Genomic DNA, 22,936 nt, shown 5'->3' with positions numbered 1-22,936 from the left:
TCGATCGGGTAACAGGCAAGCATCCAACACAAGATCACGATCCATCGAATGTTGCGCCGTGGCCTCTTATGCTGGACCAACAAAACAAGCACATGGAACTAGCCGTGCTTGTGCAAGTGCCCCTAGTCATTACAACAAAAAAACTCTACCACGAGGGGTGAAACATGAACCCCAAAAAGCATAAATAAAGCAGCAAAATCAAGTCCAACACATCCGTCTGCCATTGTGCGGCCAAGCGGCCCGAAGCCATCACACACGATCACGATCACAGCGGCGCGGATGGGTCAAGATCGGGCACGACTAGCATCCGTCATCGAACATCGAGCCAGCTTCGGATCAACTAACCGGACCGCATGTGCAGCGGGAGGCACACCCGCGATTGCTCGGCGTGGCCGACCGCAACCCACCGAACCGGACCGGAACCAGTCGCCAGTCGCCATGCGCAACGCAACATGCGGGTGGTGGTGCTGGATGCGCGCACCCTTGCTTGTGTGTGCGCATGCGCCAACATTAATTAATGCTCTGTTTGGTTGACCTCCCCTCGCGAGGGGTGCACTGCACGCGTTTGAACCCGGTGGCGCTCTCAATTTCACGGTTCAATGAGCACGCGAGATGAGCGAGAACAGTGAACCATGACAGCGAGCAGGTTGAGGATGCTGATGCTCGACGACCCTCGCATCTGCACAGCATCAATTGTCTTCTATTTCGGAGTGTGAACGGCTTTCTTTCCATGCGGGTTTGCCTGCGTATTGCTTTGTTTGGTTTCGTGTTTCTGTTCGTTTATTTCCTTTCCCATTCTTTCCCATTTACAGCTAACACCACCACCACCACGATGTGCCATCTATGCTGCCTATGCTGTAAGATTATGCTGCTGCCTGCTGATGCTGCCTGCTGATGTCTCTGCAATCCCAGTGCCGGATCGCTTCATCCCGGACCGATCACGAGCATGCTGCCAACGATCGACGCGCCATCACCATCAGGGAAAGAGAAACACGTCGCGATCGTACTCGGCAAGACATTTGGTCGAGTAGAACGTTTTGTCGCACGAGTCCTTGTACCGACCCTCTGCATGAAGGAGGATCAAACAAGGCAAGGCAGACAGACAAGAGACAAAAATGAAGGATCCTCATCCGCCTAGAAGGGCTCGATCGATACTTACGCACATCGCGACAGGAGTGGATCGCTTCCTTCGCCTTGTCCCGCATGTCCGGCGGTAGCATCGCGTCCATCTGGGCGAGCGTTTTCTGCACGTTGATTTCGCCCTTTTTGTTCATCTGGTGAGGGAAGGAGACAGTGTTTCAAAAGATCAGTGATCGCTCAAATGCACGATCGAGCCGCTCACTCATACCGTTCCCGCCATCTGCGCAATGCACATCGTGTAGCATTTGAGTTCGCGATCCTCGGCGAATATGCCGCCCCGCAAGTTGTCCAGCATCTCTGCAGCAAAGCGAAGGGAAAGGAGCGATCAAGCAAGGACTTTTTCCACGGCACACCTTCACTCACTTACCGGTGGATACTTTGAACTTGGGAGCGCACGCCGAACGCATCATGTCCATCGAGTTGATCAGTTGTTTTCGCGTCATCTGAGGAAAGAAATGATGCACTTAATCACCTTAATCACTCAGTGGCCATTCGTTTCACTTACCGCACACTCCACAGAAGGGAACGGAATGAAGAAGAAGGCGACCAATCCCAGTATAAAATCCCACCACCACCTCCACCACCAGCACGATCTGCTTGCGGCCATGGCTAAGCCGTTGCGCGATGATCGCCACCACCAACGATGATCATCCTCCTGTTAGTACCGCGACACACCGAACAGAAATGCCGAATTGCAAAGCTTCTAACCGCCGTTTCTACCTTTTATATCTGAAAATGTAACATCAGTTTTAAGACCCAAGGGTAACAATTAGCAATCAACGAAGCGTTTTGCGAGTTGACGAAGAAATAAGTAGCAATTAACACGTCAACTCTTCGGCCGATTCTTGCATGTATCATTTCCTTCCGTTTGGGTGGAGACATTGCGTTACGATGATGTGTTAATGAGAATTCAAAATGGATAAATAATGTGCAACTTTACTACTTGTTTTAGCAAAAGAGGTAAGCAAAGAAAGCTTTGCGTAATTGTTGATGAAGTGTTTACAAAATGCCTATCAAATTGAAACATGAGAGCTCTGTTGAAACATCTAGACGAAGCTTGCCTTTGTCGAATGTGCGTATACAGGCGTCCCCCGACTTACGACCCCTTCGAGTTACGACGATTCGCAGATACGACGATTTGATTTTGACGGTTTAAAGTTGTCATTGAAATTCGCCAACTATCTGATCTTGAATGTGTATCTATATTGAATAGGTGTAAACGGGTTTTAGAGTAAAATTAATACATTATCGAACATTGTTTTCAATAGAATACAAGATATCATTAATTTTGACTCTCCAGTTTCGGTTATTAACTTGATATTCAAAGATATTTGACATACGACTATTTCGACTTACGCCTTGCTTTAGGACATTTTTTCGGTCCCAAATACAGTCGTATCTCGGGGGTCGCCTGTATTTTAGTGCATTTTGAATTTTCCCATACTAAAAGTTGTGCCTAACAAGGAAGGTTTTTGGAAATAAATATAAGATATAGGGAGATCTTTTCATACTGATTGGCTAGTTCTTTTAATGTCTGTTAAAATCCTACGGCAAAAGACCCGTGTCACTGTCACACATGAACACAATTAACAACAATCCTGGTCACGGCACCAATCTATCCATCGACGTGAGATTGTCATACGAAAGTTTGTGATTTGCATACTTTAAATCGATATTTTTATTTTATTTTTAGCAGCCAAACATTGTTTCCGGTTTTCTCTGAAATAATTTGGAATTTTCTAATTTAGCAAAGAAGTTCGTTTTGTAGAATTTGTGATTCACTAATTAAATGAAAGTCATACTTGATAGCAGAAGTGTATATACAAATGGTCGTCAATTAGTTAGATTGGAGTTAACGACTACAGAAAAGAATAGAATTTCTAACAAATACATAAAGGCCGGAGGGCATTGTCCGTACTCGCTAGTGTAATTTCGATTTTCACTAGCGCATTTGACTGACTGAAGCATTTTGCCAAACAATTTGGAGCCGCTTCAGAAAATGTTTTAATTTTCCATGTTTTCTTCTCAAACTGAACTGGAAAAGCTTTGTAATTGATAAATACAAAAAAATGATGAAAAAAATACTTAATTTTGAAGTCCGGCACATTCATTCCCTCGATTATCAAAGAAAAGCTTTTACCAGCCGCCGCCAGATGCGCTAGTGAAAATCAAAATTACACTAGTGAGTACGAACATTGGCCCCCGGCCTTAATTTTGCTAAGAAGTTCGTTTTATAGAGCTTGTGATTCACAAATTAAATGAAAGTCATACTTGATAGCAGCAGTGTATAAACCGTTATGATTCAAATTACGGAAAGCTTCAAATTCCGGACATTTGGTATGTTTTTATTGAATTTCTTCATACCCAGCCCCTGGACATGATTTACTAGAATAAATTAAAAATTTTAAAGTAGTTATCAACGTAAAAATAACAGTGTTCTAACTCGAAACTGTCCGGAATATTATTCAAAATATTGTTACAATGTAATGATTTTTTGCAATGTTTCTAGTAAATTTATTGAAAATCTTTATTTTTTTCTAAAATCTAGAAGGTTTTCCTTAGTAAAGGAAGCTATACAGAGGTTTGACCGCATACAATTGAATTAGTAAGAAAATGTTAAATGCTAAAAAATGTATTTAACCTTTAAGTAGGCAACCGGATACCCGGGTATTTTTTTTAACTTCGAACTGCAATAACTTTTGATTCATTGCTTTTATTGACCTGAAATTTTCCGTAGCCTCCCAATTTTTAATTTATGATTTTTTGGTCCATGAGTTGTAATTTTAAACAGCCTGTAAGTATTTTATTTTGATTTTTTTTAACTTTACCACGTAAGTTGGCAACCAGCATACCCGGGTATTCCAAACATTTTGTATGGAGAATGACGTTTCTCTTCTTCCTCTTTTCGTATTGTGCTTATTTTCGAGTCAAATTCAAGCGATTCCAAATTTCAATTTGACCGTTATTTTTATAATAAAATGAAAAAAACTTAATGAATAAATGAAATAGAAGAGAATATATAGTCGGCATTACTTGCTTACAGCATTAAAATATAGAAAGCATTGTTTACCTATGAAAATCGTTAATTTTTTGCATCAAAACGTGTGGAATACCCGGGTATGCCGGTTGCCAACTTACGTGTGTAAATCTGGTTGCCAACTCTACGGTTAAGTGACTGTAATTCAAAGCAATACGGTACATGGTCGTCAATTAGTTAGATTGGAGTTAACGATTACGGAAAAAAATTGAGTTTCTAACAAATACATAATAAGAAATGATTTCAGAAAAATATGTTACTTTCCCGGAACTTAAACGATATTATAAAATCCAAAGACAAGACATAAGGAAGATATATGCAGTGTAGAACATTTGTACAATGGAACATAATTATACGAATAGAAAATATCATTCCGTAACTGCAGCTGCTTAATATGCCCAACTAGCCAACATGCTCGTTAAGTAAGTCATGATAAAAAAAGTATTTTTCATAAGAAATTGTCCGACGAAAAGAGCAAAATCACAAGTACAAGCGGTCCCCGAGATACACGGTACCTGTTATATGCGGATTCGGAGATACGCGGTTAACAAAAAAGGACAGTTATTTAAGCAAATTGTACTGATTTGACACATCCATTGTGAAATGTTAAATAATTTCAAAATTGATCAAATGTTAAAAACCATTTCAAAATGTTTATTCAGTAAAAATCATACCAAATAATTAAATAAGTAGCTAAACCCACCCCTTAATTGCATTTTTTTTGGAAAATTAGTGATATTTTGGCTGGAAATCCCGAGATTTGACTGACGCAGAAATTCGTGGTATTTTGCGGCCGTTTTCGGTCCCCATTAACCGTGTATCTCGGGGACCACCTGTAAGTGTTGTCGTTCATAACGACTTTCCATTGCCGATGAACCAAGCTATGAATCAAGTGTAATGAATATATGTGCAATAATAGCTATAGTTATACATTAAATTGAAATATTTAAATAAATGTTCCTATTGAGGAATTATTGGATTTACCTAATTAATAGATATTTTAAATATTGTTTTTTTTTATAAGACCCGGTCGTTGTGCCAATTAAGAAACATGCTCAAACAATATTTCACTGTAACTGTATGTTCAACATAATCTCTCAAGTGCTCCCGATTAAAATCCAAACCAAAGCAGAACATTTGAATAACCTGAATAACCACGTGCGCTTGATGTACGCAATAGGCGGCATCGCGCAGAAAGTGCCCGCCGCAGTTAGAGGCCGGTATCTATTTTCACAAGATTTTCACCCCTCATAAACACGACACAGCACAGCCGCCCGCCCATCCGTCGCATCCATCCATCGGCAGCGGTGGCTTTCTATCCGCCCTGCGTGCCTAGTCGCCCGACTTCACCCAACATCGCCGCCACGCAACAACAAAAAGAAAACACGCCCGCCGTTGGGTCCGCAACGAGCAAACGCGCCAAAAGAGTGCCGCTGCAACGAAACGACACGGGGTCCCGCGCGCAATCATCGTCGTCGTCGTCGTTGCGTCGACAGAATCACATTTTTCAACCATTTCAACAAATTCTACCAGGGTCGCATGCGGTCGCGCAGCGCACACACGATCAGCTGGGCACGCTTCTCGAACGCTTTCGGCCGTTTTCGATGAAAAACCGAGGTCGACCCCGTGGCGGTACGGCGGCGGTTGCGAACAAATTTTGTTCGATTGAAAATTTCTTACGAAAAATTTCAACAAACGCACCAGGAGCGCATGTGCGCAGGAGGGCAAACCGGCACAGCCGCAACGTTCACCGCCTATAGCGCACCAACGTACACATACGCACACGCCAGTAGTGGTGGTGGTGGTTGAGCAGGCAGCTACCATGACAACCACCGGTGGCGGGTTTTTCGCGCGCTACTTCACATACACACCCGCCCACCACGTGCCCGAGCGGTGGCGTCCCGTGCAAGCGGCCGTGGCCAGCACGCGTTATCCGGGGTGGACGCGTGCTGTCACTTGTGTCTACAGCGCGAACGCCACGGTGCAAAATTTCGACCAGGAGCGCAGCATTTGGCGGAGGTGTACGACATCCGCATCGAGGCTTTTACTGCGCAGCGTGCAGCACGTGGTTTTGGCACTACACTTGCAGGCGGAAATTAATAATTAATTTAACGCTGTTTGAATCAAGGTATTTTTATAACTGGAAAGAAATGCATTTTACAGCGGCTAAACATTATAATAATGCACTAAAAATTAAAAATGTGTTAAATAGATGCTTTTTTTTCATGCAGTACTGAACTACGCGCTGTAACCGATCATTACAGTAGAGGCTGCACTTTGGATTTGTAAATGATATTTGAAACGACCGTTGGATGACCATTTATCATATTTTCAATACAAAACAAATGAGTTTCACTAGATAGCTTGCAAGTTTTAAGATAAAATAACATTTTCGTATAATGTTAGTGAATTTCAGGCCAGTTCATAGGTAGGGTAGGAGTGTCATTTATGGACGAGTTTGTACCGCGTTTGGACTAAAACAAGAATTGTGGCGAAACTACTGAATAAAAATTCATAAACAAAGTTGAAGTAGATAGGCACATATCTTAGTTAAACACACATCTATATTATTGCTTTTGCATTTTTAAATGGGACGCATTTTACAAAAGTTATAGCTGTTTTCCAAAACCTCTTCCACGAGCCAATGGTTATGTTAGCTGTGTACCAATTGTTGTGTTTGTCCAAAAAATGTGCTAGAATTGTATAATCTACCAAAATTGATTTTCAACACTCAGGTGAATGTTTTTAAGAAATGTACCATTACAAATTTGTATGTTGGAGGTGTTGAAAATCAATAAAATTTTATGTTTTAAAGATCAGGTTTAGAATGTAAATTGTTTACGATTTTCCATGCGAAATAACACAACTGATTTTTGCTATCTGACAGCAACACTTGTAGGCATGGGAATAGCACAAGAACTGGTACACGACAGTTTTTCTTGCACCAATTGTTGTGCTATTTTTCAACTCGGTAAAATAATTATTTAACTAAATAAATTATTTAAGCAATCAAAATCAAAATCGAATTGTTAACAACATTACGAATTAATGTTGGATTATTCGCTCATCGACAAGCAGTGGTTGATTTTTGGACTATGATCATAATTATTATGATTATTCGATAAATTGATTTCGAAAAATTATGAAACTTGTAAGAAAATAAGAAAATACGATAAATTATACGAATACATTGATATGAATCCACAAATTGCCAGATAAAATTTCTAAATTTTGTTTTTCTTTGTTTTTTTTTTCGTCGATAGCACAACAATTGGTGCAACACCTACTCCATTTTAATTAAGTTTCAACAGCTGTTTTCCGTGCAATGTTGAAAAAAGAGGAAGAAGACGTGATATTATTACTTGTGAGAACAAACAAGTTAATTTTTGCGCGATCTTATAGTACAATAAATAATTGTATTGTTTGATTTATTTGCAGAATTTAAACAATCGTTTTCTTTCAATATTAGCACAAAGAGTACAAACACAAAACAAAAAAAAACACTTTGCACACTTTCAACTACGTATATACTTTTTCACAATTTGCATTTTTATTTTAATCACGTTACTTCGATTTTCCCGACCGGTATGTATCTCCTAAGCATATACATAATATATAGTCAACATTTGTTTTTTTTTCTTTTCTTTTTTTTCGTGTAGTTTTGTTTTGTTGTTTCCGCTTTAATTTCTTTGCGAGTTCCTTATCCTCTTTGTTAAAAATGTTTGCTTTTGCTCCTCATCGGGTCTCCACAAATATGCTGTTCTGTTGTTTCAAGTAATGTGTGAGGACGGCGGGGTGTCTGTGTGTGTGCTTGTGTGTCTATGTACTTGTCTGTATGTATAAGTGTATAATAATTTGCATCTATATTTATATATGTATGCATATACGTTTGAAGACTGAAACGCTTTCCTTCTTCTTCTCCTCGTCGCACAAAACCTTTCTTAAACTTCTAAACCCATTTTTTTGTTTTTGCTCGCAAGATGATGCACGGTTAAGAAGATACCTTCAAGAAAGCGGCAAGGATATACAAGTATACGAAGGTTAATAATAGGCTGGCGCTCCTCTTATCAACTAACTCGTGTTTACGTAATCTTTTTGTTCGTTTTTTTCTTCTTCTTCTTTTAGTTATAAAAATGTTTTTGCTTTTGGGGTGTAAAAATGTGTTGTTTTTGTTCTTCTTGTTTTGTTCTTCGCTTTTGATCGGGATTTTAATTTTAATGGAAAAAAGCTGTTTGAATATTTTGTACAAAAGTTAGATTTTTTCAAAGTGAAATAAAACAGCTATTTAAGTTAACAAACACATTTATAAGCTTTTTGTAATTTAATATAATAACGAAACAAATCCTAAAAAGCACACTATTGTAAAAACAAATGAGAAAAGTTAATCGATTTTAGGTCCGTAAGAGGAGTAAAGCAAAAGAGAGAAATAGGATTGGTAGTAATGATGGTGGTGGTCGTCGTGTTGGTGCGAACAGCGTCATTTTGACACAATTAGTAACGAGATCAATTGAAAGGAGAGAAGAAGCAAAAAACTATAATGTAATAACGTGCGTTAGATAATTTATTACTGCTGCATCAACTACTACAAAAAAAAAACTATGCTTCACCGGTATATGTATGCTGCTGTTAAGCGATGTTCGTATCCTACCGAAAGAGTTTCATCTATATAAGCTGTTCCGACTTCGCTCATCACTCATATGCTCGCCACACTAACGATTTATGCTAAACTAGCTATTTACTTTACTCCTTCCGTCTTTTGCCGTCTTTGTGGGATAGGGCGAATAAAAAGCAAGTTGTTTTTTTGTCGTTATTTACACACATTCATTCGCTTCATTCTATACTTTTATCTTTTGTGTGTGTGTGTATGTGTTTTCTTGTGTGTTTTTCTCCTGTTTTTTTTTTGTTCTTATTTTACACTTTTGCATTTTACCACTCTAGTATATCTAATCTTACATATTGATTTTGTACTCTAGTGTTTATTTTTTCTTCTTTTCGCTCCCTACTTTCTCTTAGCGTTTAACTCTTCCTTCCTTATGCTAAATCAGCCGAGCGTGCAAGAGAACAAGAGCAAACACACACACGACGCCAGTGTGCGTAGTATTTCGTTATAATTACTTTCTTTTTCGATCCACCATTTGGAGGTGGCTGTGTGTGTTAGTGTGGTGTACCACGTGCCGCTATTCTTCTTACACCTATACTTTTAAATAGTTTCTTGTTCGCTTGTTTTTTTTTTCGCGTTTGTTAACAAACGTTTTTCGATTGTGTGAGTGTCCTCCTCCTTTTCTTGTAGCAAAGTACTGCGAAGCAACTAAATTACACACAAAAAACACTAGCTACGAAACTACCTCCACTATCCACAGCCACGTGGGCACGTGTGGGTTCGCTCTCCTGCGACAGGCTGCCTTTCTCCTACACGAAAATCGATACCATTTATACACTATTTTATCATGCGAGACAGACCGCGACAGTTGCTAGTAGGCTGATAAGGAATAGAAAAGTAAAACGAGAGGAGTGTGTTGTGATGCTGCTGTTGCACATGCGTTTGTGTGTGCGTGCGTGTGTCGGTGTGTGATGGCTTGTGTTTTTGACTATTTTCAGCGTTTGTATGAAATCTTGGTACACACATGTTGGGGTGTCCCTCCTTCTTCTAGGCTAAACCCCTTCGCAGAAGGAGAAAATGCTCATCATTATCATCATTATTACTTCGAAGAACAAGGGGAAGGGAAAGGTGCTCCTGAAGAAGGCGGTTGTTGGAAGAATCTGGCAAAATTTCAAATAAAACACCAGAAACAGTTCTTCCAAAACCAACAAAGGCAAAGTAGAAAGTGTTGTTTCTGTGTGTGTGTATATGTGCATTTGGAAGAATAGTAAAATAAACATAGAACATGTAACAATACTATTACGCAACGAATATATATAATCTCTAGCCTTTTTTTTACATCTAGACAAACACAGACACATTTATCGATTAAAACTTACAAACTAACAAAGTTTGCATCAAACATATAAAAACAAACTTCCCCATCATAGTGGGAAAAGAATAATGGAAGAAACTAGGACATTAGAGGGGTTTTCAAGGGTGGGACACTCTTTGATTCTTTCTTAAGGGAAATTTACTTTATGCGATGGGAATTTGACTCTATAGTGTGCTTTTATTGTTTTCCCAATAGGAATCTAATAGCTATTTGCAATAACCTTGTCCAAAACCCGTTAGGCCAGATTCCTATCTTAAAAAGTCTATTTCCAATAAGAAAGAATCAAGGAATTATGAGAACACCTGAACACCCCGACACAAAAGGACGACACACATATGCGCGCGCGCCCTTATACTAACCATAACGCATAACAACGCAGCTTAATAGACAAATAAAGTGAAAGACATTTCACTTTTTGAATTCAAAATGTACCAAAAAAAAAAAGAAGGATCTTCCTCCAAACGTGTCTTCTGCGCACTGTAGTACGAAACAGTAGAGGCTTTGAACAAAGTGTGTACGCGTTTGTGAGTGTGTTCGGTGTGTTGTGTTTATACAACTTGGAAATTTAACTTATATACCACAGCCTTATTATTTTGTTTGTTTGTGTGTGTGTGTGTTTTGTTGTGTTTTCTTCCTTGACCACCATGAACACCGCAAGCTCTACTCTCTGCACTTAAGTTGTATTCTATTTTTCACCCCCAAGGTTTTGCCTACACTGCCCAAGCTCTCTGCTGTTGTTTGCCGACTTACTGCCTGATACAAGAGTTAGCAGGCCTACAACAACAACACACTCACACACACCAACGCACTTCAATTGCTAAACAATATATGGCCACATCGATAGCAATTACTTTTCTCTTCGCGCTATGTAGAGTAAATTACCTTAAAAGCTACACACCTTGTCCCTACTATTAGCTTGACGTTTTTGAAGAAGAAAACATAATTCAACAACTTCCTACAGCCTCCAGATGGCATCTCTATTTGTTTGATATCAAATCGTCGTGTAGCGGTGGTGATCGCGATCGTGATCGTCGTCGACGGAGAGTGCTGGTCACCGAAATTGATGCATTTTACGTGAGACGTTTGTAGCGTAATCTCACCACACTATGTATAGAGCGCACAGCATAAGTACGCGCAGAAGCTTCTTTTGTTGTTTGTGTAGGAAAGAGAAACTCGACGCAATACTTTCCAGTATGAGGAGAAGATCATGACACGGGGAATCCTTAATCGTGTGGAATCAATCTATCCCCGCTGCGCTCCCCCGCTAAGTTACTGCACTAAACACTGCGCGCCTTATTCTACCGAACTTGTCTTACGTTAGATTCTTACTAGATTACTATTTGTTCGTTATCACCATTGCGCCATATTCGCCTAATCTAATTGTATGCTTTTGTATGATACTCAGAGCTAAACGCTATACACACACACACACACACAAGTACACATGTACATAGGATTCTATACACACAAAAAAACACAGCTATTCCTTCTTAGTGGTGTTGTCTTAAGGTGGTAATAATGCATGTACAATTTTTATACACCGTTCGCCGTAGTTGTCTGCTTTTAAAGGCGATTAATTACAATCATAACGCGGACACCATACGACGTGTCCGTTCCCTTACCACCAAACACACACCAATCTCCTCAATAGAGTATTGTTTGCTTTTTCCCGATTTTCCCTATCAAAGCTCTCTCGTTCTCTCTCTCTCATGTCTAGTTTTGTTTTGCTGTTTGCGTGCGAATGTTCCAAAAGTGCATAAGAAGGTGCAGGGAGGTGGTGGTGGCGGCGTTTTTTATACGTGTATGTACATTTTCTCCTCCATTTCTACCAGCAGTGGCCAGTAAGTAGCTATTTTTCTTAAATTGTGCAGATAAATAAAGAGAGAGAGAGAGAGAACGAGTGAGGGAAACAGAGCACAACACAGAGAATAGAAGTGTAATGAAAAGTGGAGACAACTAAAAGCGTGCAGAGAAACAAAGGAAGTTGTGTGCAGAACACAGAACACGTGCGCGCGCGTTTATAGATGCGTCGATTCACCTGGAAAAATAGGAAAATTGGGAATTGGTTGGTTGGTTAGATTTACTTTGCTGAAGGTTTAAACGGTACACGGACGGGCGCCACAGACAGCAGCAAACCGTTGTGAATTAGGACGTGCGAGTGTGCAGTGCGCGCGTGAGTAGGTGTTATGTGTTCTGCGCATATGTGCGCAAGTGGAGAAAGAGAAAGGAGAACACAAAAGTGTAATCATGAAAAACACACAGACACAACACAAATCAAACAAACAACCCGATATACAAAAACAAACAAACAAACAAACAAACAAACATATTATGAATGCTAAAGGATAAACAAAAAAACAAAACAAAAACAGGACAACAAACCAAGGAAATGGGAACGTTTAAGGGACGAGGATAGAACAGGAATGTACAACAAAAGAGGGAACAAAATAAAAAGGCAAATTTGCTGTTAGTTTGTGTTGCTAATTCCCGTTCTCAACCACCAAGCGGCAATCACAATCATCAAACCCCCTTTTACCATACACTTGTTAATTATTTGTGTTAAATTACCTATTTTCTTAGCTTTGTGTTAATTTCTACCGTTTTTGTTGTTCCCAGTGTTAGTTGCCGCCGCGTTATCTTCTTCGTTATCTTTTCTTGGAGGTTTTTCTTTTCTTTTGGTTTGCGAATTTTTCTTTTTATCAAATTAATTACCGGCACTTGCCCATTAGGCTGGCGCACTGTACTTTATTTTCTTTCTCTCCCTCTCTCGCTTTTCCGTGGACGGCATGACTTTTGCATGTGTTCCTGTGCAAGAAGGTGTGTGAATGTGTGTGTGCGTGAGAGGATACCCAGGGACACACACGGCGGGATGTGCAATACCGTATAGGGGTGGATAACTTGCATTCCACAAAACCGCCCACTCTACACCTCAACCATGTTCGATGGAGCTGCTGGGGACGTTTGTTGGGTACAGTTCCGGACATCGGTCACACCACCACCGCCACCACCACTAGCGTTGCTACCGGGCCGGGAGTGTTGCGTTCCGGTCTCCCCGGACGAGCTGGACGATGACGTTCCGGAAGCGGAACTGCAGCCATTTTTCTCCACACCCGTCGGTGAGCCATCCGAGCTGCTGCCAGCGTCGTACGAGTTTCTCGAGCACCGATTACCCGATGGTGCTGCTGCCAGTGATGGTGGTGGTGGTGGTTGTGGTGGACAATCGTTTTGGTCGTCGTGGGTTTGCGGATGCTGCTGTTCGCCAGTCTCGGACACGCCGCCGGACGGGTTGGACGAGAGCAGATTAACAATTTCCGGCTCCGACAGCAGCCGGTAGCGGATCAGGCTTTCCGGTGACTCTACTGCGATGATGGTTGGATGCGTTTTTGTCGTAATTTGCAAACAGGCAAAGTTGTCCACCAATAAACAAGACGGCAGACGGCAACAACGGTAGATCGACACACATGTGTTAGTAATTGTAGCGCAGTGAGTTAGTAGCGTTTCAGCGCACAATAGCATTAATCGTGTTAGTGAAGCCATGCAGAAATTGAAGCGATATGAAAAGTATCCAGTTCGTTAAACCGATCAGCCGGTAGTAGTAGTAGTAGTAGTAGTAGTAGGAAGACAGACACATCGTGCAACATATGCAGCATGGAAGAAGAAAAGAAATGGAAGAATTGTTAGTACACATTCAAACGAAGTACACTATATCCTGTATGGAGTAGATGAACTTTAAGAGCAACAGGTTAGACATTCAACAGTACAACAAAGGGAAGAGATAGTACCAAGAGAAGCAGGAAAAAGGCTGAAAAGGACAGGTGGGTATTAAAAAAAAGAAACAAGGAATCACAATTTACATTCGCCACACACGGTTCACAGCTGCACAGGTGCTTGAAAGTGTTTCGCTCTAATGGACTGCAGCACAAAAATTTGTTGTAAAATTCGAAAAATCTTTCCTCCTCCTACTTTAACCTAACACGAATCTACGCCGATAACGCACACTTTATAGTAGATAACAAGTGATTTCGTTTCGTTTTTAACCAATCTCTCGGTGGATTTTTCGGTGGCAAATATTTACCAGAGCAAAGTTAAGAAACAACGGAACACGATTTTTGCGTCTATTAACTTTGCCTCTAATATCGATCATCACAATTTTATATCTTAATAAATAATTTACATTCATGTAGTGGTGCACCGTGAATCCAACAAGACGCGGATTGGTGTGTACGGCGCCATCATATTTAAAGAACATTGTTTATTGCGATAAAAACAATTTTTTACCCAAAATACATGGTGATGCCGCTGCGAACTAGCATAAACCGAAATCCAGTTTCGATTTGCTATTCACTGTTCCAAAAACAAAAAGGCTTTGGATGCGGATCCCATTCATATCACGTTGCTTCCGCCGGATACACTACCGTCTGGGGTGGTGGTTAATGCAAAACGATTAGCGCACTTCAGACTTCAGAGACACCTCTCCGGCGGCTTTCATGCTAAAGCTCAACTACCTTCTTTTTGCTTTCGAAATCAAAGCTGCACAACGTCGCTTTTTTACGGGTGCGTGCGTCAACAACAATTGCTTTGCGTTTTGAAACGTTTTCCGAGAAATCGTTGGTGTCTGTGCACGCATGATAACGGATATTAATTGCAAAGATCGTTTAAAACGAACCGGATAAGAAAGCCTTCGTGTGTATCGATCGATCAGATCGATGCGATGAGAGGGAAATTTCCTTCACCACCGACGAACGGATGACACCACACGGGCATTGGAAGCAATTTATCGAAAACAAAAGGGCAACAATAAGGATCATAACCTTCGACTCAATCGAAGAATGGTTCGAAAACGTACGTTTTCACATCCAACGATCATACTATTTCCATACAGTATGATCGCCATACAATAAAATATTACATCTCTTAGTGGCGCGTTGTACTAGCCTTAACTCGCTGTGTCAAAATGTTAGTTTATAGGTTTGCTAAACCCCTATCGTACTGGGTACTTTCGGCTGCACTGGGCAAGCGGACTGGCTGGCTACACTATAGGTACAATATATGAACATCTGCAACGACGCACACGCCCCTTGTTCCTGCTCCTAGTCTGCCTGACTTTACATTTACAATTTCGCCCTTTCATTTCGTTTTTTTAGTGTTCGTATCGCGACTAGCGTCAGACGTTTGTTCGGTACTGCCGCGACCACTGTCGGGCGGACAGGCACCAGCAGCAGCACCGCCGCCAGCGGCCCCAGAAGGCATCCGATCGTCGGACGAACCGCGCCGAAACGCGTACTGATAGTACTCCGCCCCATCGAGGACGTTCGTTTGCAGCATCTTCTCCGAAGATGACTTTTCCACGACCAGTCGGTGGTGGTGCCGCTCGCCATCGAACGGTACGTCAAACCGATCGATGTGCCCGACGTGCGACGGTGGTCGCGTCGGCAGCCCGCTATCGTCCGTGTCCGTGCCGGTTTCACCGTACCCCGGCGGTTCCACGACCGCCGATGACAGCAGCGCTTGCCGTAGGTGATCCAACGATGACATGTCCGAACGCTCCCCGCCCACCACTCCGTCCTCCTGCACCGATGCCGACGAGGACGCGGAGGCAACGCTGGGCGACGGCATGTAGGCCAGGGAGCTCGTTTCGGACGTATCGCCCCCGGTCGGCGAAACGAACCGGGTCAGATTCAACATGGAGCTGGTAAACCGTGACATCATCGTCTTCGATGGGGGTCGCTGCTCGCCACGATCGCCGTCCTGTCGATCGCCGGCCCTTCGGAACGAGGTGGAGGCAGCTAGCCCCTCTTCCTGCCCATCATCGGCAGCGCAGGTGGAGGAGGAAATGGTCGGGGAACCACGGACGTGGGACGTGATCCTCTTGAACGTTTTGTTGATGTGGCCGACGAACGAGCCGCCGAACCAGGTGCCTTTACCTGCAGGGAAGGGAGTGGTTGGCGGTAATAGTGGTGTGGTCATTGGTAAGTTCAAAGCATACACGGGAGGGGGGAGAGTAAAGATACAGACACACAGAGGTAATTGACCACTATCATGGGTACAACATATGTTGTTCATCGCGGCATCACTTTTCTTCGTCTTCGCTGTGATAGAAAAGCCTTTCAGAATTCTACAACATGCGGAAAGAAGGAGAATGGAAAATTTTGCGACAGAGGACGTTGGTGATAAGGATAAGGGAGCCTGTCGAAGGGGCGCTGCGGCAATGCCTGTTACGCACGAATAGTATTGCTAGGTTTCCTTCCAATTTGTATGGTCTTATGATCGGCACCACAGGGCGTTATTAGATGAGAGTTTCTACTTAATTTGTACAATCATACTAAGCGAATGTTACGTACTTTTAGTATACAGTACACCAGACAGTGATTTAAGTAATCACCTGTCAAGATCTGTTTTTTTTGTTTGCGATCTACTTCCATCCACCAGACCTATAATAATCACGATTTGTCGGTAACTTCTTCCAACAATCATTTAACCCTGGAAAGGACCCTATACACAAAACGGGAAAGTTATTCAACGTTGTGTGTGCAGCAATATTACATGTAACATGTAACAGTATCACAAGAAGCGTGCGAACATTACATCTAACTTAGTTTTAGAGGTAGGATTTTTAGTGATCGTTTGTCCATTTCCAATGAAACACATTCCCGTGCTCCAGAGTACCCTCTTCTGTACAAACAAATTTGGTAATTTGCTCGTGTGCAGCACATTTAGTACGAGTGACAATAGGATGCGTGTTGGTAAGATGACAACGTGAAATTATTAATTTTAAATCATTAAAAGTAGATTAATGAATAAGTGATGTTTTGGATAAAGGGAGATAGGGATGAACTAGGAGATGATGATTGTGTTGGTACGATATCCATTCCATTTAGAGAAGTGTGTGTATGTGTGTGTTTGTGTTTGTGTATGGGTTGGAGAGTGTATTATTGTGCTAATATATGTCCGATTAGCCGTTAGTCGATGTGCGCTTTGCGTAACTGATATTTGCAAAATAATAAAACGTGTGCAAGAATATACAAATGAACATAGAAACCGTACACCTTTTTTATCGTATCGTGTTAACAAAGTTATGGTGGTTATAGGTCGGTCACGTCCTGTGTGTCCTGTGTCCTTGGTAAACTTGTTAAATCCAACCTGAATAATGTGAGAGGAGCAGATAACAGACGCAGATGGGAGGGGTGAAGATAGTTACATGTAATGTGCTTTTTATAGCCCAATAAGCCTACACAGCCGCATGTACACACACACATACCCCCGCCGCATGGATAGATAAATGTGATGAATGCGCCGCAGTGATTTTTTTACACAAATACAAAACCGGGGTAGTGTTTAATATAGTAGTTACAAGCGTACGTGCAGAAAACAATGAGGTATCAACAAGCGCCGTTGAATTTCTCAATTTCTTTTTTCCACAAAACGAATAACACGAGGGGAGCTGCTGTCGCTTTCCCATACGGCGGCGACGAACGAGAAAATAAATTAACAACCCGGGGGCAATGTGTTGGTTTTTGGTTGTAACGCTTGAAGGATTGCTTCTCTTTAATCCATCCATCAAATCGAAAATAGGGGTTTTTAGCATAAACTTAACGCGTATCGCGGAAACAGTGTGGAAACGCTCTAAAGATTCACTGTAGGCTAAAAAAAAACAGACAGACATAAACAAAACATAATCTAAACACAAAAACAACGGCTACTAAACAAAACAAATCTTAACACGCGCCCACGTAACATTACACTAACAAATTAACGACAAAATGGGATCTTTCTATCATCGTGCTTGGGGTGGATTTACCTCATCTACTACTAATACTACCTACTACTACTGCTGCAATAGAAACTATTTGCATGGGGCATCAAAAGAAGAAATTTGCTGTGAAAAAGGTGCTCCATGGAAGAAAATAACAAAAACAAAAGATTAACCGGGGCGCGGACCTCATTTCTCTTCCTGGCAATTTAAAAACTATACAGGCGGTCCCCGAGATACACGGTTATTGGGGACCGAAAACGGCCGCAAAATACCGCGTATCTCGAATTTCCGCGTAAGTCGAATCTCGTGATTTCCAGCCAAAATATCACTAATTTTCGTGCAATTTTGCAAGTATGGGGTGGTTTTAGCCACCAAATTAATTATTTGATATGTTTCTAATGAATTGAACAGTTTTAAACCTTTTTAAATGGCATTTTACATTCGATCAACACGGAAATTATTTGGTTTTTTGACAATGGATGTGTCAAATCAGTACAATTTGCTCCAAGAACTGTCAAATTTTGAAAACCGCGTATCTCCGAATCCGCGTATAAGAGGTACCGTGTATCTCGGGGACTGCCTGTACACAGCTAAACAATTACGAATTGACCATCATTAACTAAACCGATTTATCTTTGAAACTGCCGCACAGGTTCGTTGCTTCGTTCAAATGGTTTCAATGATGAGCTTTGTGTATCGATCTGTGTGTCTTGTACTTCCTGCTCTTCTCTACTTGCTAAAATCGTGACCCGCGCAGCTACCACACAACACACAGGGCTCTGTTTGTACACGCACTCACTAAATTTCGATTTCGAAATTAGAACAAAACACTAATACAACAAATAATATGCTTTCTCTAGCTTTCTCTTAAGTAGCCACGTTACACATCTCCACTGCGCACATTAAAATAAACAGCATTCGGACTTACTACGTACTATTCCCTTATCATATTATACTTATTTATCGACCCTACCTCTTTCGCTCTTTCTCTCTCTCTCTCTCTCTCTCTCTCTCTCTCTCTCTCTCTCTCTCTCTCTCTCTCTCTCTCTCTCTCTCTCTCTCTCTCTCTCTCTCTCTCTTACTCGATATTTCGTTTCTTCAACAATCGAACGTTTTTAAATCACAGCAATGCTTGCCAATTGAAATGTGTACTAGCTGTTATAAACTCTCTCTCTCTCTCTTTTCATCTGTCTCTGCTCACACACCTCATCTCCGCTCATACACGTCCATTTATAGTCGATTGTGTCTGCAGGTCGAAACGATACTGTGAATGCGATACTGTTCATATAAATCCACACGCGACTTGTTTTGTGTAACGGAAAGACTATAAAGATACATTTGTTGCATATATCTACTCCAATCTTTCTCTCGATACAAACGAACGAACGTGGTTGTCAGCATGTCTAGTTGTATGTGTGTGCGTGAGTGTAATTTTGTGTGTATGTATGAAGCGAGTTTTGGTAGGGGTCACAGGGGGTGTGTGGTGGTAATGTGTGTCAAGAAAGGGAAAATCTACGGGGAAAAAATCAACAGGAAGGACACCACTTCCGGCGCGGTAGCGAGTGACCCGAGTTGCTATCGGTGGCTTGATCTATGATCATCACCAAGCTGACGATCGGACTGCGATCGATTGAGCATGATGGAGGGTGGTGGTGCTGCGTTGGTGGTGTTGCTAGTGGAGGTGCCGTTGCCGGCAGATGATGGGAAGCTAGCGATCTCGCATTCGGGCCCACTGGTATCGAGCGTTTGCACTGCTACGGGAGCACTCAAGGTACGTTCGATTGAACGAACGGTCGAGCCACCGCCGGCCGCAATGTTCGACGAGGAGGAGGAGGAGGACGAGGACGATGGTGCCGCCGGCCCCGTTGCCGCTGCTGTGGCTGAGCGATGCTTCGGTATCGGTATCTTCATGGCCGCGCGCAGCTCGGCACTAAGCTCGCGGAACGAGAACGGTGCGCAACGGTTGCTGCGGGCAAGGACGGGACTTCCGCCGGTTGCTTGTACTGCGACGGCTGCTGCTGATGGTGCCACCGCCAGTGAAGAGCATGAAGACGACGAACGACTGGAGCTGTGCGTGGCGGTGGGACACTCGAACCGTTCATCACTGTCCTGCTTTCTGGTTTCGCTCGGCACCGGCGAATCCTTTGCCTTGCTTCCACCACCTACCGAGGTAACGATGTGTTGCAGCAGTTTGTTACAGAAGCTGTGCCCGCTGCCGGCTGCAACGAGCGTCCCACTGTCACCGCCACCGGGCGATAGATGCTCCTCTGCCGCGTCCAACGGCGCATCGCTTTTGTTGATAATCTCAAACGAACTCTCGATCGAACTGTGCCTGGTGCCTTCGGTCGGTGACGCCGGCGGCACCGGACTGACGTTGAATCCGATCTTTACGTTCGTCGCTCTCGGCTTCACCACGCTACAGTCGGTGTCCGACACGGTGATCGCTGCCGGTGGTGCCGATGAGAGCAGCGGAGCCGGAGGAGGAGGAGAAGGCGGCTGCGGCGGCGGTGTCGGCGGTCCGGCCGGTTGCAGCAGCACCTCCTCGATGGTGGACGGACGACGCGCGAGCGCCAGCTCTAGCCGCATCAGATGACCCGGGCTTTTGCCCGGAGATTCGTAGCTCAGCTGGTTATCACAGAGAAAGGAGTAGTAATCGGTGGGCAGATTACAGCCAGCGATCTCTTTCAAGCTTCCCACCGCGTCGCTCGCCGTACCGGGGACGTTCGGTATGGGCATCTTTGTGGAGGGCACCGTCGGGCTCTTGGGAATGGTGACGCCGCCCGTGCTGCGCTCGGTACTCTTCGCCGCTTCCCCGACAATGCAACTGGCGCCCGTGCCGAGAGGATTGGTGGTGCGCAGCTGCACGCTCTTGGCCAGCGTTTCCTTCAAGTTCGGATCGCTGCGCATGTTGCGCAGCCAGCGAAACTTTAGCTTCGTTCTGCTGCCGCTGCTTCCTCCACTGGCATCGCCGGCACCGCCACCGGATCCTTTTCCCTTGGCCGACCCGTTGCCCATCGATACGCCCGACAGATTGCTGGCGCAGGACCCGTACAGTGTGTTCCCACCGAGAGCGCCATTGCCACTGCCGGCAGCGTGCTTTAGCTTCAGCGACCGTTTCTTCTTGCGCCGCATGGCCATCCCGAACCGGTGGAACGGCGAGGGGGACGAGAATTTGCTCTTCCCGCTACTACCACCACCGGCACCTCCACTAGCAACTCCGCTCTTGCCGCTGTCGGCAAGTTGGTCCTCCGACGAAGCGCTTACCTTAACGCTAGACGCCCCAACGCTACCATGCCCTATCGTACCCTCCCGCCCGGGCAATACCACGGCAGCAGTTGCACCGGCAAGCAAAGCGTGAGATTCTTGCGACGCACGTGCATCGCTTCCACCGCTGGCACCTGCAAACTGTAGCGCACCGGCATCGTACAGCATAACGGCCAGCGAAGAGCTATCCGAACCAGGTCGGAATAGGCCATCATCATCATCACCGTGCGGTGACAGTGATGGTGGTGGTGTGGCCGCCACCGGCTGCATTTGGATCGGATGGATCCGACCGATTTGGTTAAAAGTCTGGTTGGGTGTATTGGTGATGATGGTGGTGGTAGTAGAACTACTATCGCTACTAAAGGGAAGTTGTTGTTCGTGTTCGACGAGCTGATCGTAACTACTTTGACTACTTTTAGTGATGAGCCCACAACTACTACGGGTAAGAAGGTAGTTCTCGTTGTCGCTGATACAACGACGAGGAGCGGAGGAGGAGGGAAGGGAGGAGATGAGGCGGGGTTTGCTGCTGCTGGCTACCGATACTCCAGTTGCTGCGGCCACCGTCGCTGCTGCCCGGATGGCGGATGGTGGTGGTGATGATGGAAAAACGGAACTACTACTACTGCGGTTGTTTTGGTTGGGTTTGGTATTAGGTGTTGTTGTACTGGGGATTGTTGTTGTTGTTGTTGCTGCTGCTGTTGCTGTAGCAGTGGCGGAGGTAATCGTAGCTGTTGCTGTTGCTGTATTCGCGGTTGTTGCTGAGTTGGTAGCTGTTGTTCTTGATTTGCACATGGTTTCCGATACTACTGTTTGACACTCACCGGATTCCCAGTCTTCGTCGGTACCCTCGGAAGAGCCGCCGGAATGGTTCAGCTGCCGCTGCTGTTGCTGAAGCTGCTGCTGCTGCTGGTGCTGCTGCTTCTGCTGTTGTGCCGCCTGCCGTTGTTCAACGTCCGCAGTCTTCATACCGATACCGTAAAAAATGCCACTATTCTGTTGGTTGCCTCCCAACGATGCACGGTTGTTGTTCACCGATCGGTGGTGTAGCTGCTGTGGGTCGGTATAGTTGGAGCTAGGGATCAGCGATTGGCTCCGGTTCGACTGCTCGCGCATAGCCAGGTACTGGCGCTGTTGCTGCAGCTGCTGCTCGTGCTGTACCGTGTGATGCTGGTACGGCACGACGTGATGGTGGTTGTTCGTGTGTGTAGCGTTCTTTTGCGGTCCCTCGACCACTGACTGCGGCACAGGCCGGGCGTCCATCGTGTCAACGCACTCACCCCGTCGATTGAGAAACACTTGCACCTACAACACAAAAAGGAATGCAACATTAAAAAGATTTTAGTGTAACGTACGCCATTGGAGAGACAGCCAACCCTACTAGTGATTACAGCTAGCTCAATTGATTCCGGAATTGATTCTGGATAAGAGGTCCGAAAACAGTTTCCGGAATTGGCTCCGCAATCGGAATCAGCTCCGGAATTGACTATGGGATCATAATTGGCTTCGAAATCGAAATCAGCTCCGGAATCGCAATTGGCTCCAAAATCAGAATCAGCTTCGAAATCGGAGTCGGGGTTTCGACATCTCCATAAGAAGAGACATTTGGATCTAATGATGCCACGAATTGATATCCGCAAAGAATCAAAATTTACTTGTAAACGATCCATTCTCATGGAGATTCCGGGACTGATTTCGCTTCTGGAACTTGTTATTTTATTTCAAGAACTGATTCTCATTCCGGAGCTAATTCCAATTCTGGATTCAATT

The 22,936-nt window shown here is 43.7% G+C and overlaps 2 protein-coding genes across 4 annotated transcripts in view; both read right to left on the bottom strand.

Moving 5' to 3' along the window:
- Positions 1–762: 762 nt before the first annotated feature.
- On the bottom strand, positions 763–1,844 carry LOC120901525 (general odorant-binding protein lush-like). Its single transcript, XM_040309544.1, has 5 exons — positions 1,646–1,844; positions 1,508–1,583; positions 1,349–1,437; positions 1,160–1,274; positions 763–1,065 (listed from the first exon to the last, which is right to left on the bottom strand). Exons 1-5 carry the CDS (start codon positions 1,745–1,747, stop codon positions 977–979), a joined length of 471 nt encoding a protein of 156 aa, XP_040165478.1. The 5' UTR covers positions 1,748–1,844; the 3' UTR covers positions 763–976.
- Positions 1,845–13,396: 11,552 nt separating this feature from the next.
- LOC120904848 (phosphatidylinositol 3,4,5-trisphosphate 3-phosphatase and dual-specificity protein phosphatase PTEN) overlaps positions 13,397–22,936 on the bottom strand; it is a 48,813-nt gene continuing 39,273 nt past the window's right edge. For 2 of the 3 annotated variants that reach the window (XM_040315266.1, XM_040315267.1), the window contains exon 9: positions 18,511–22,471. In XM_040315266.1, the coding sequence (XP_040171200.1) occupies positions 19,481–22,471 (2,991 nt within the window). In that variant the 3' untranslated portion in view covers positions 18,511–19,480. Of the gene's footprint in view, positions 16,077–18,510; positions 22,472–22,936 lie in introns of those variants that run through there. The other variant, XM_040315268.1, reaches the window with a different exon arrangement.

The sequence above is a fragment of the Anopheles arabiensis genome, chromosome 3 (genome assembly GCF_016920715.1).
Source record: "Anopheles arabiensis isolate DONGOLA chromosome 3, AaraD3, whole genome shotgun sequence".
NCBI lineage: Eukaryota > Metazoa > Arthropoda > Insecta > Diptera > Culicidae > Anopheles > Anopheles arabiensis.
The sequence above is the reverse complement of the archived record's forward strand: the minus strand, read 5'-3'. Positions and strand labels throughout refer to the sequence as shown.

Coding starts and splice junctions, on each gene's coding strand:
- LOC120901525 (XM_040309544.1), bottom strand. CDS start 1,747: ATGGCCGCAAGCAGATCGTGCTGGTGGTGGAGGTGGTGGTGGGATTTT. Junction 1,584..1,645: donor TCCCTTCTGTGGAGTGTGCG/GTAAGTGAAACG, acceptor TTCTTTCCTCAG/ATGACGCGAAAACAACTGAT. Junction 1,275..1,348: donor TTGCGCAGATGGCGGGAACG/GTATGAGTGAGC, acceptor TTCCCTCACCAG/ATGAACAAAAAGGGCGAAAT.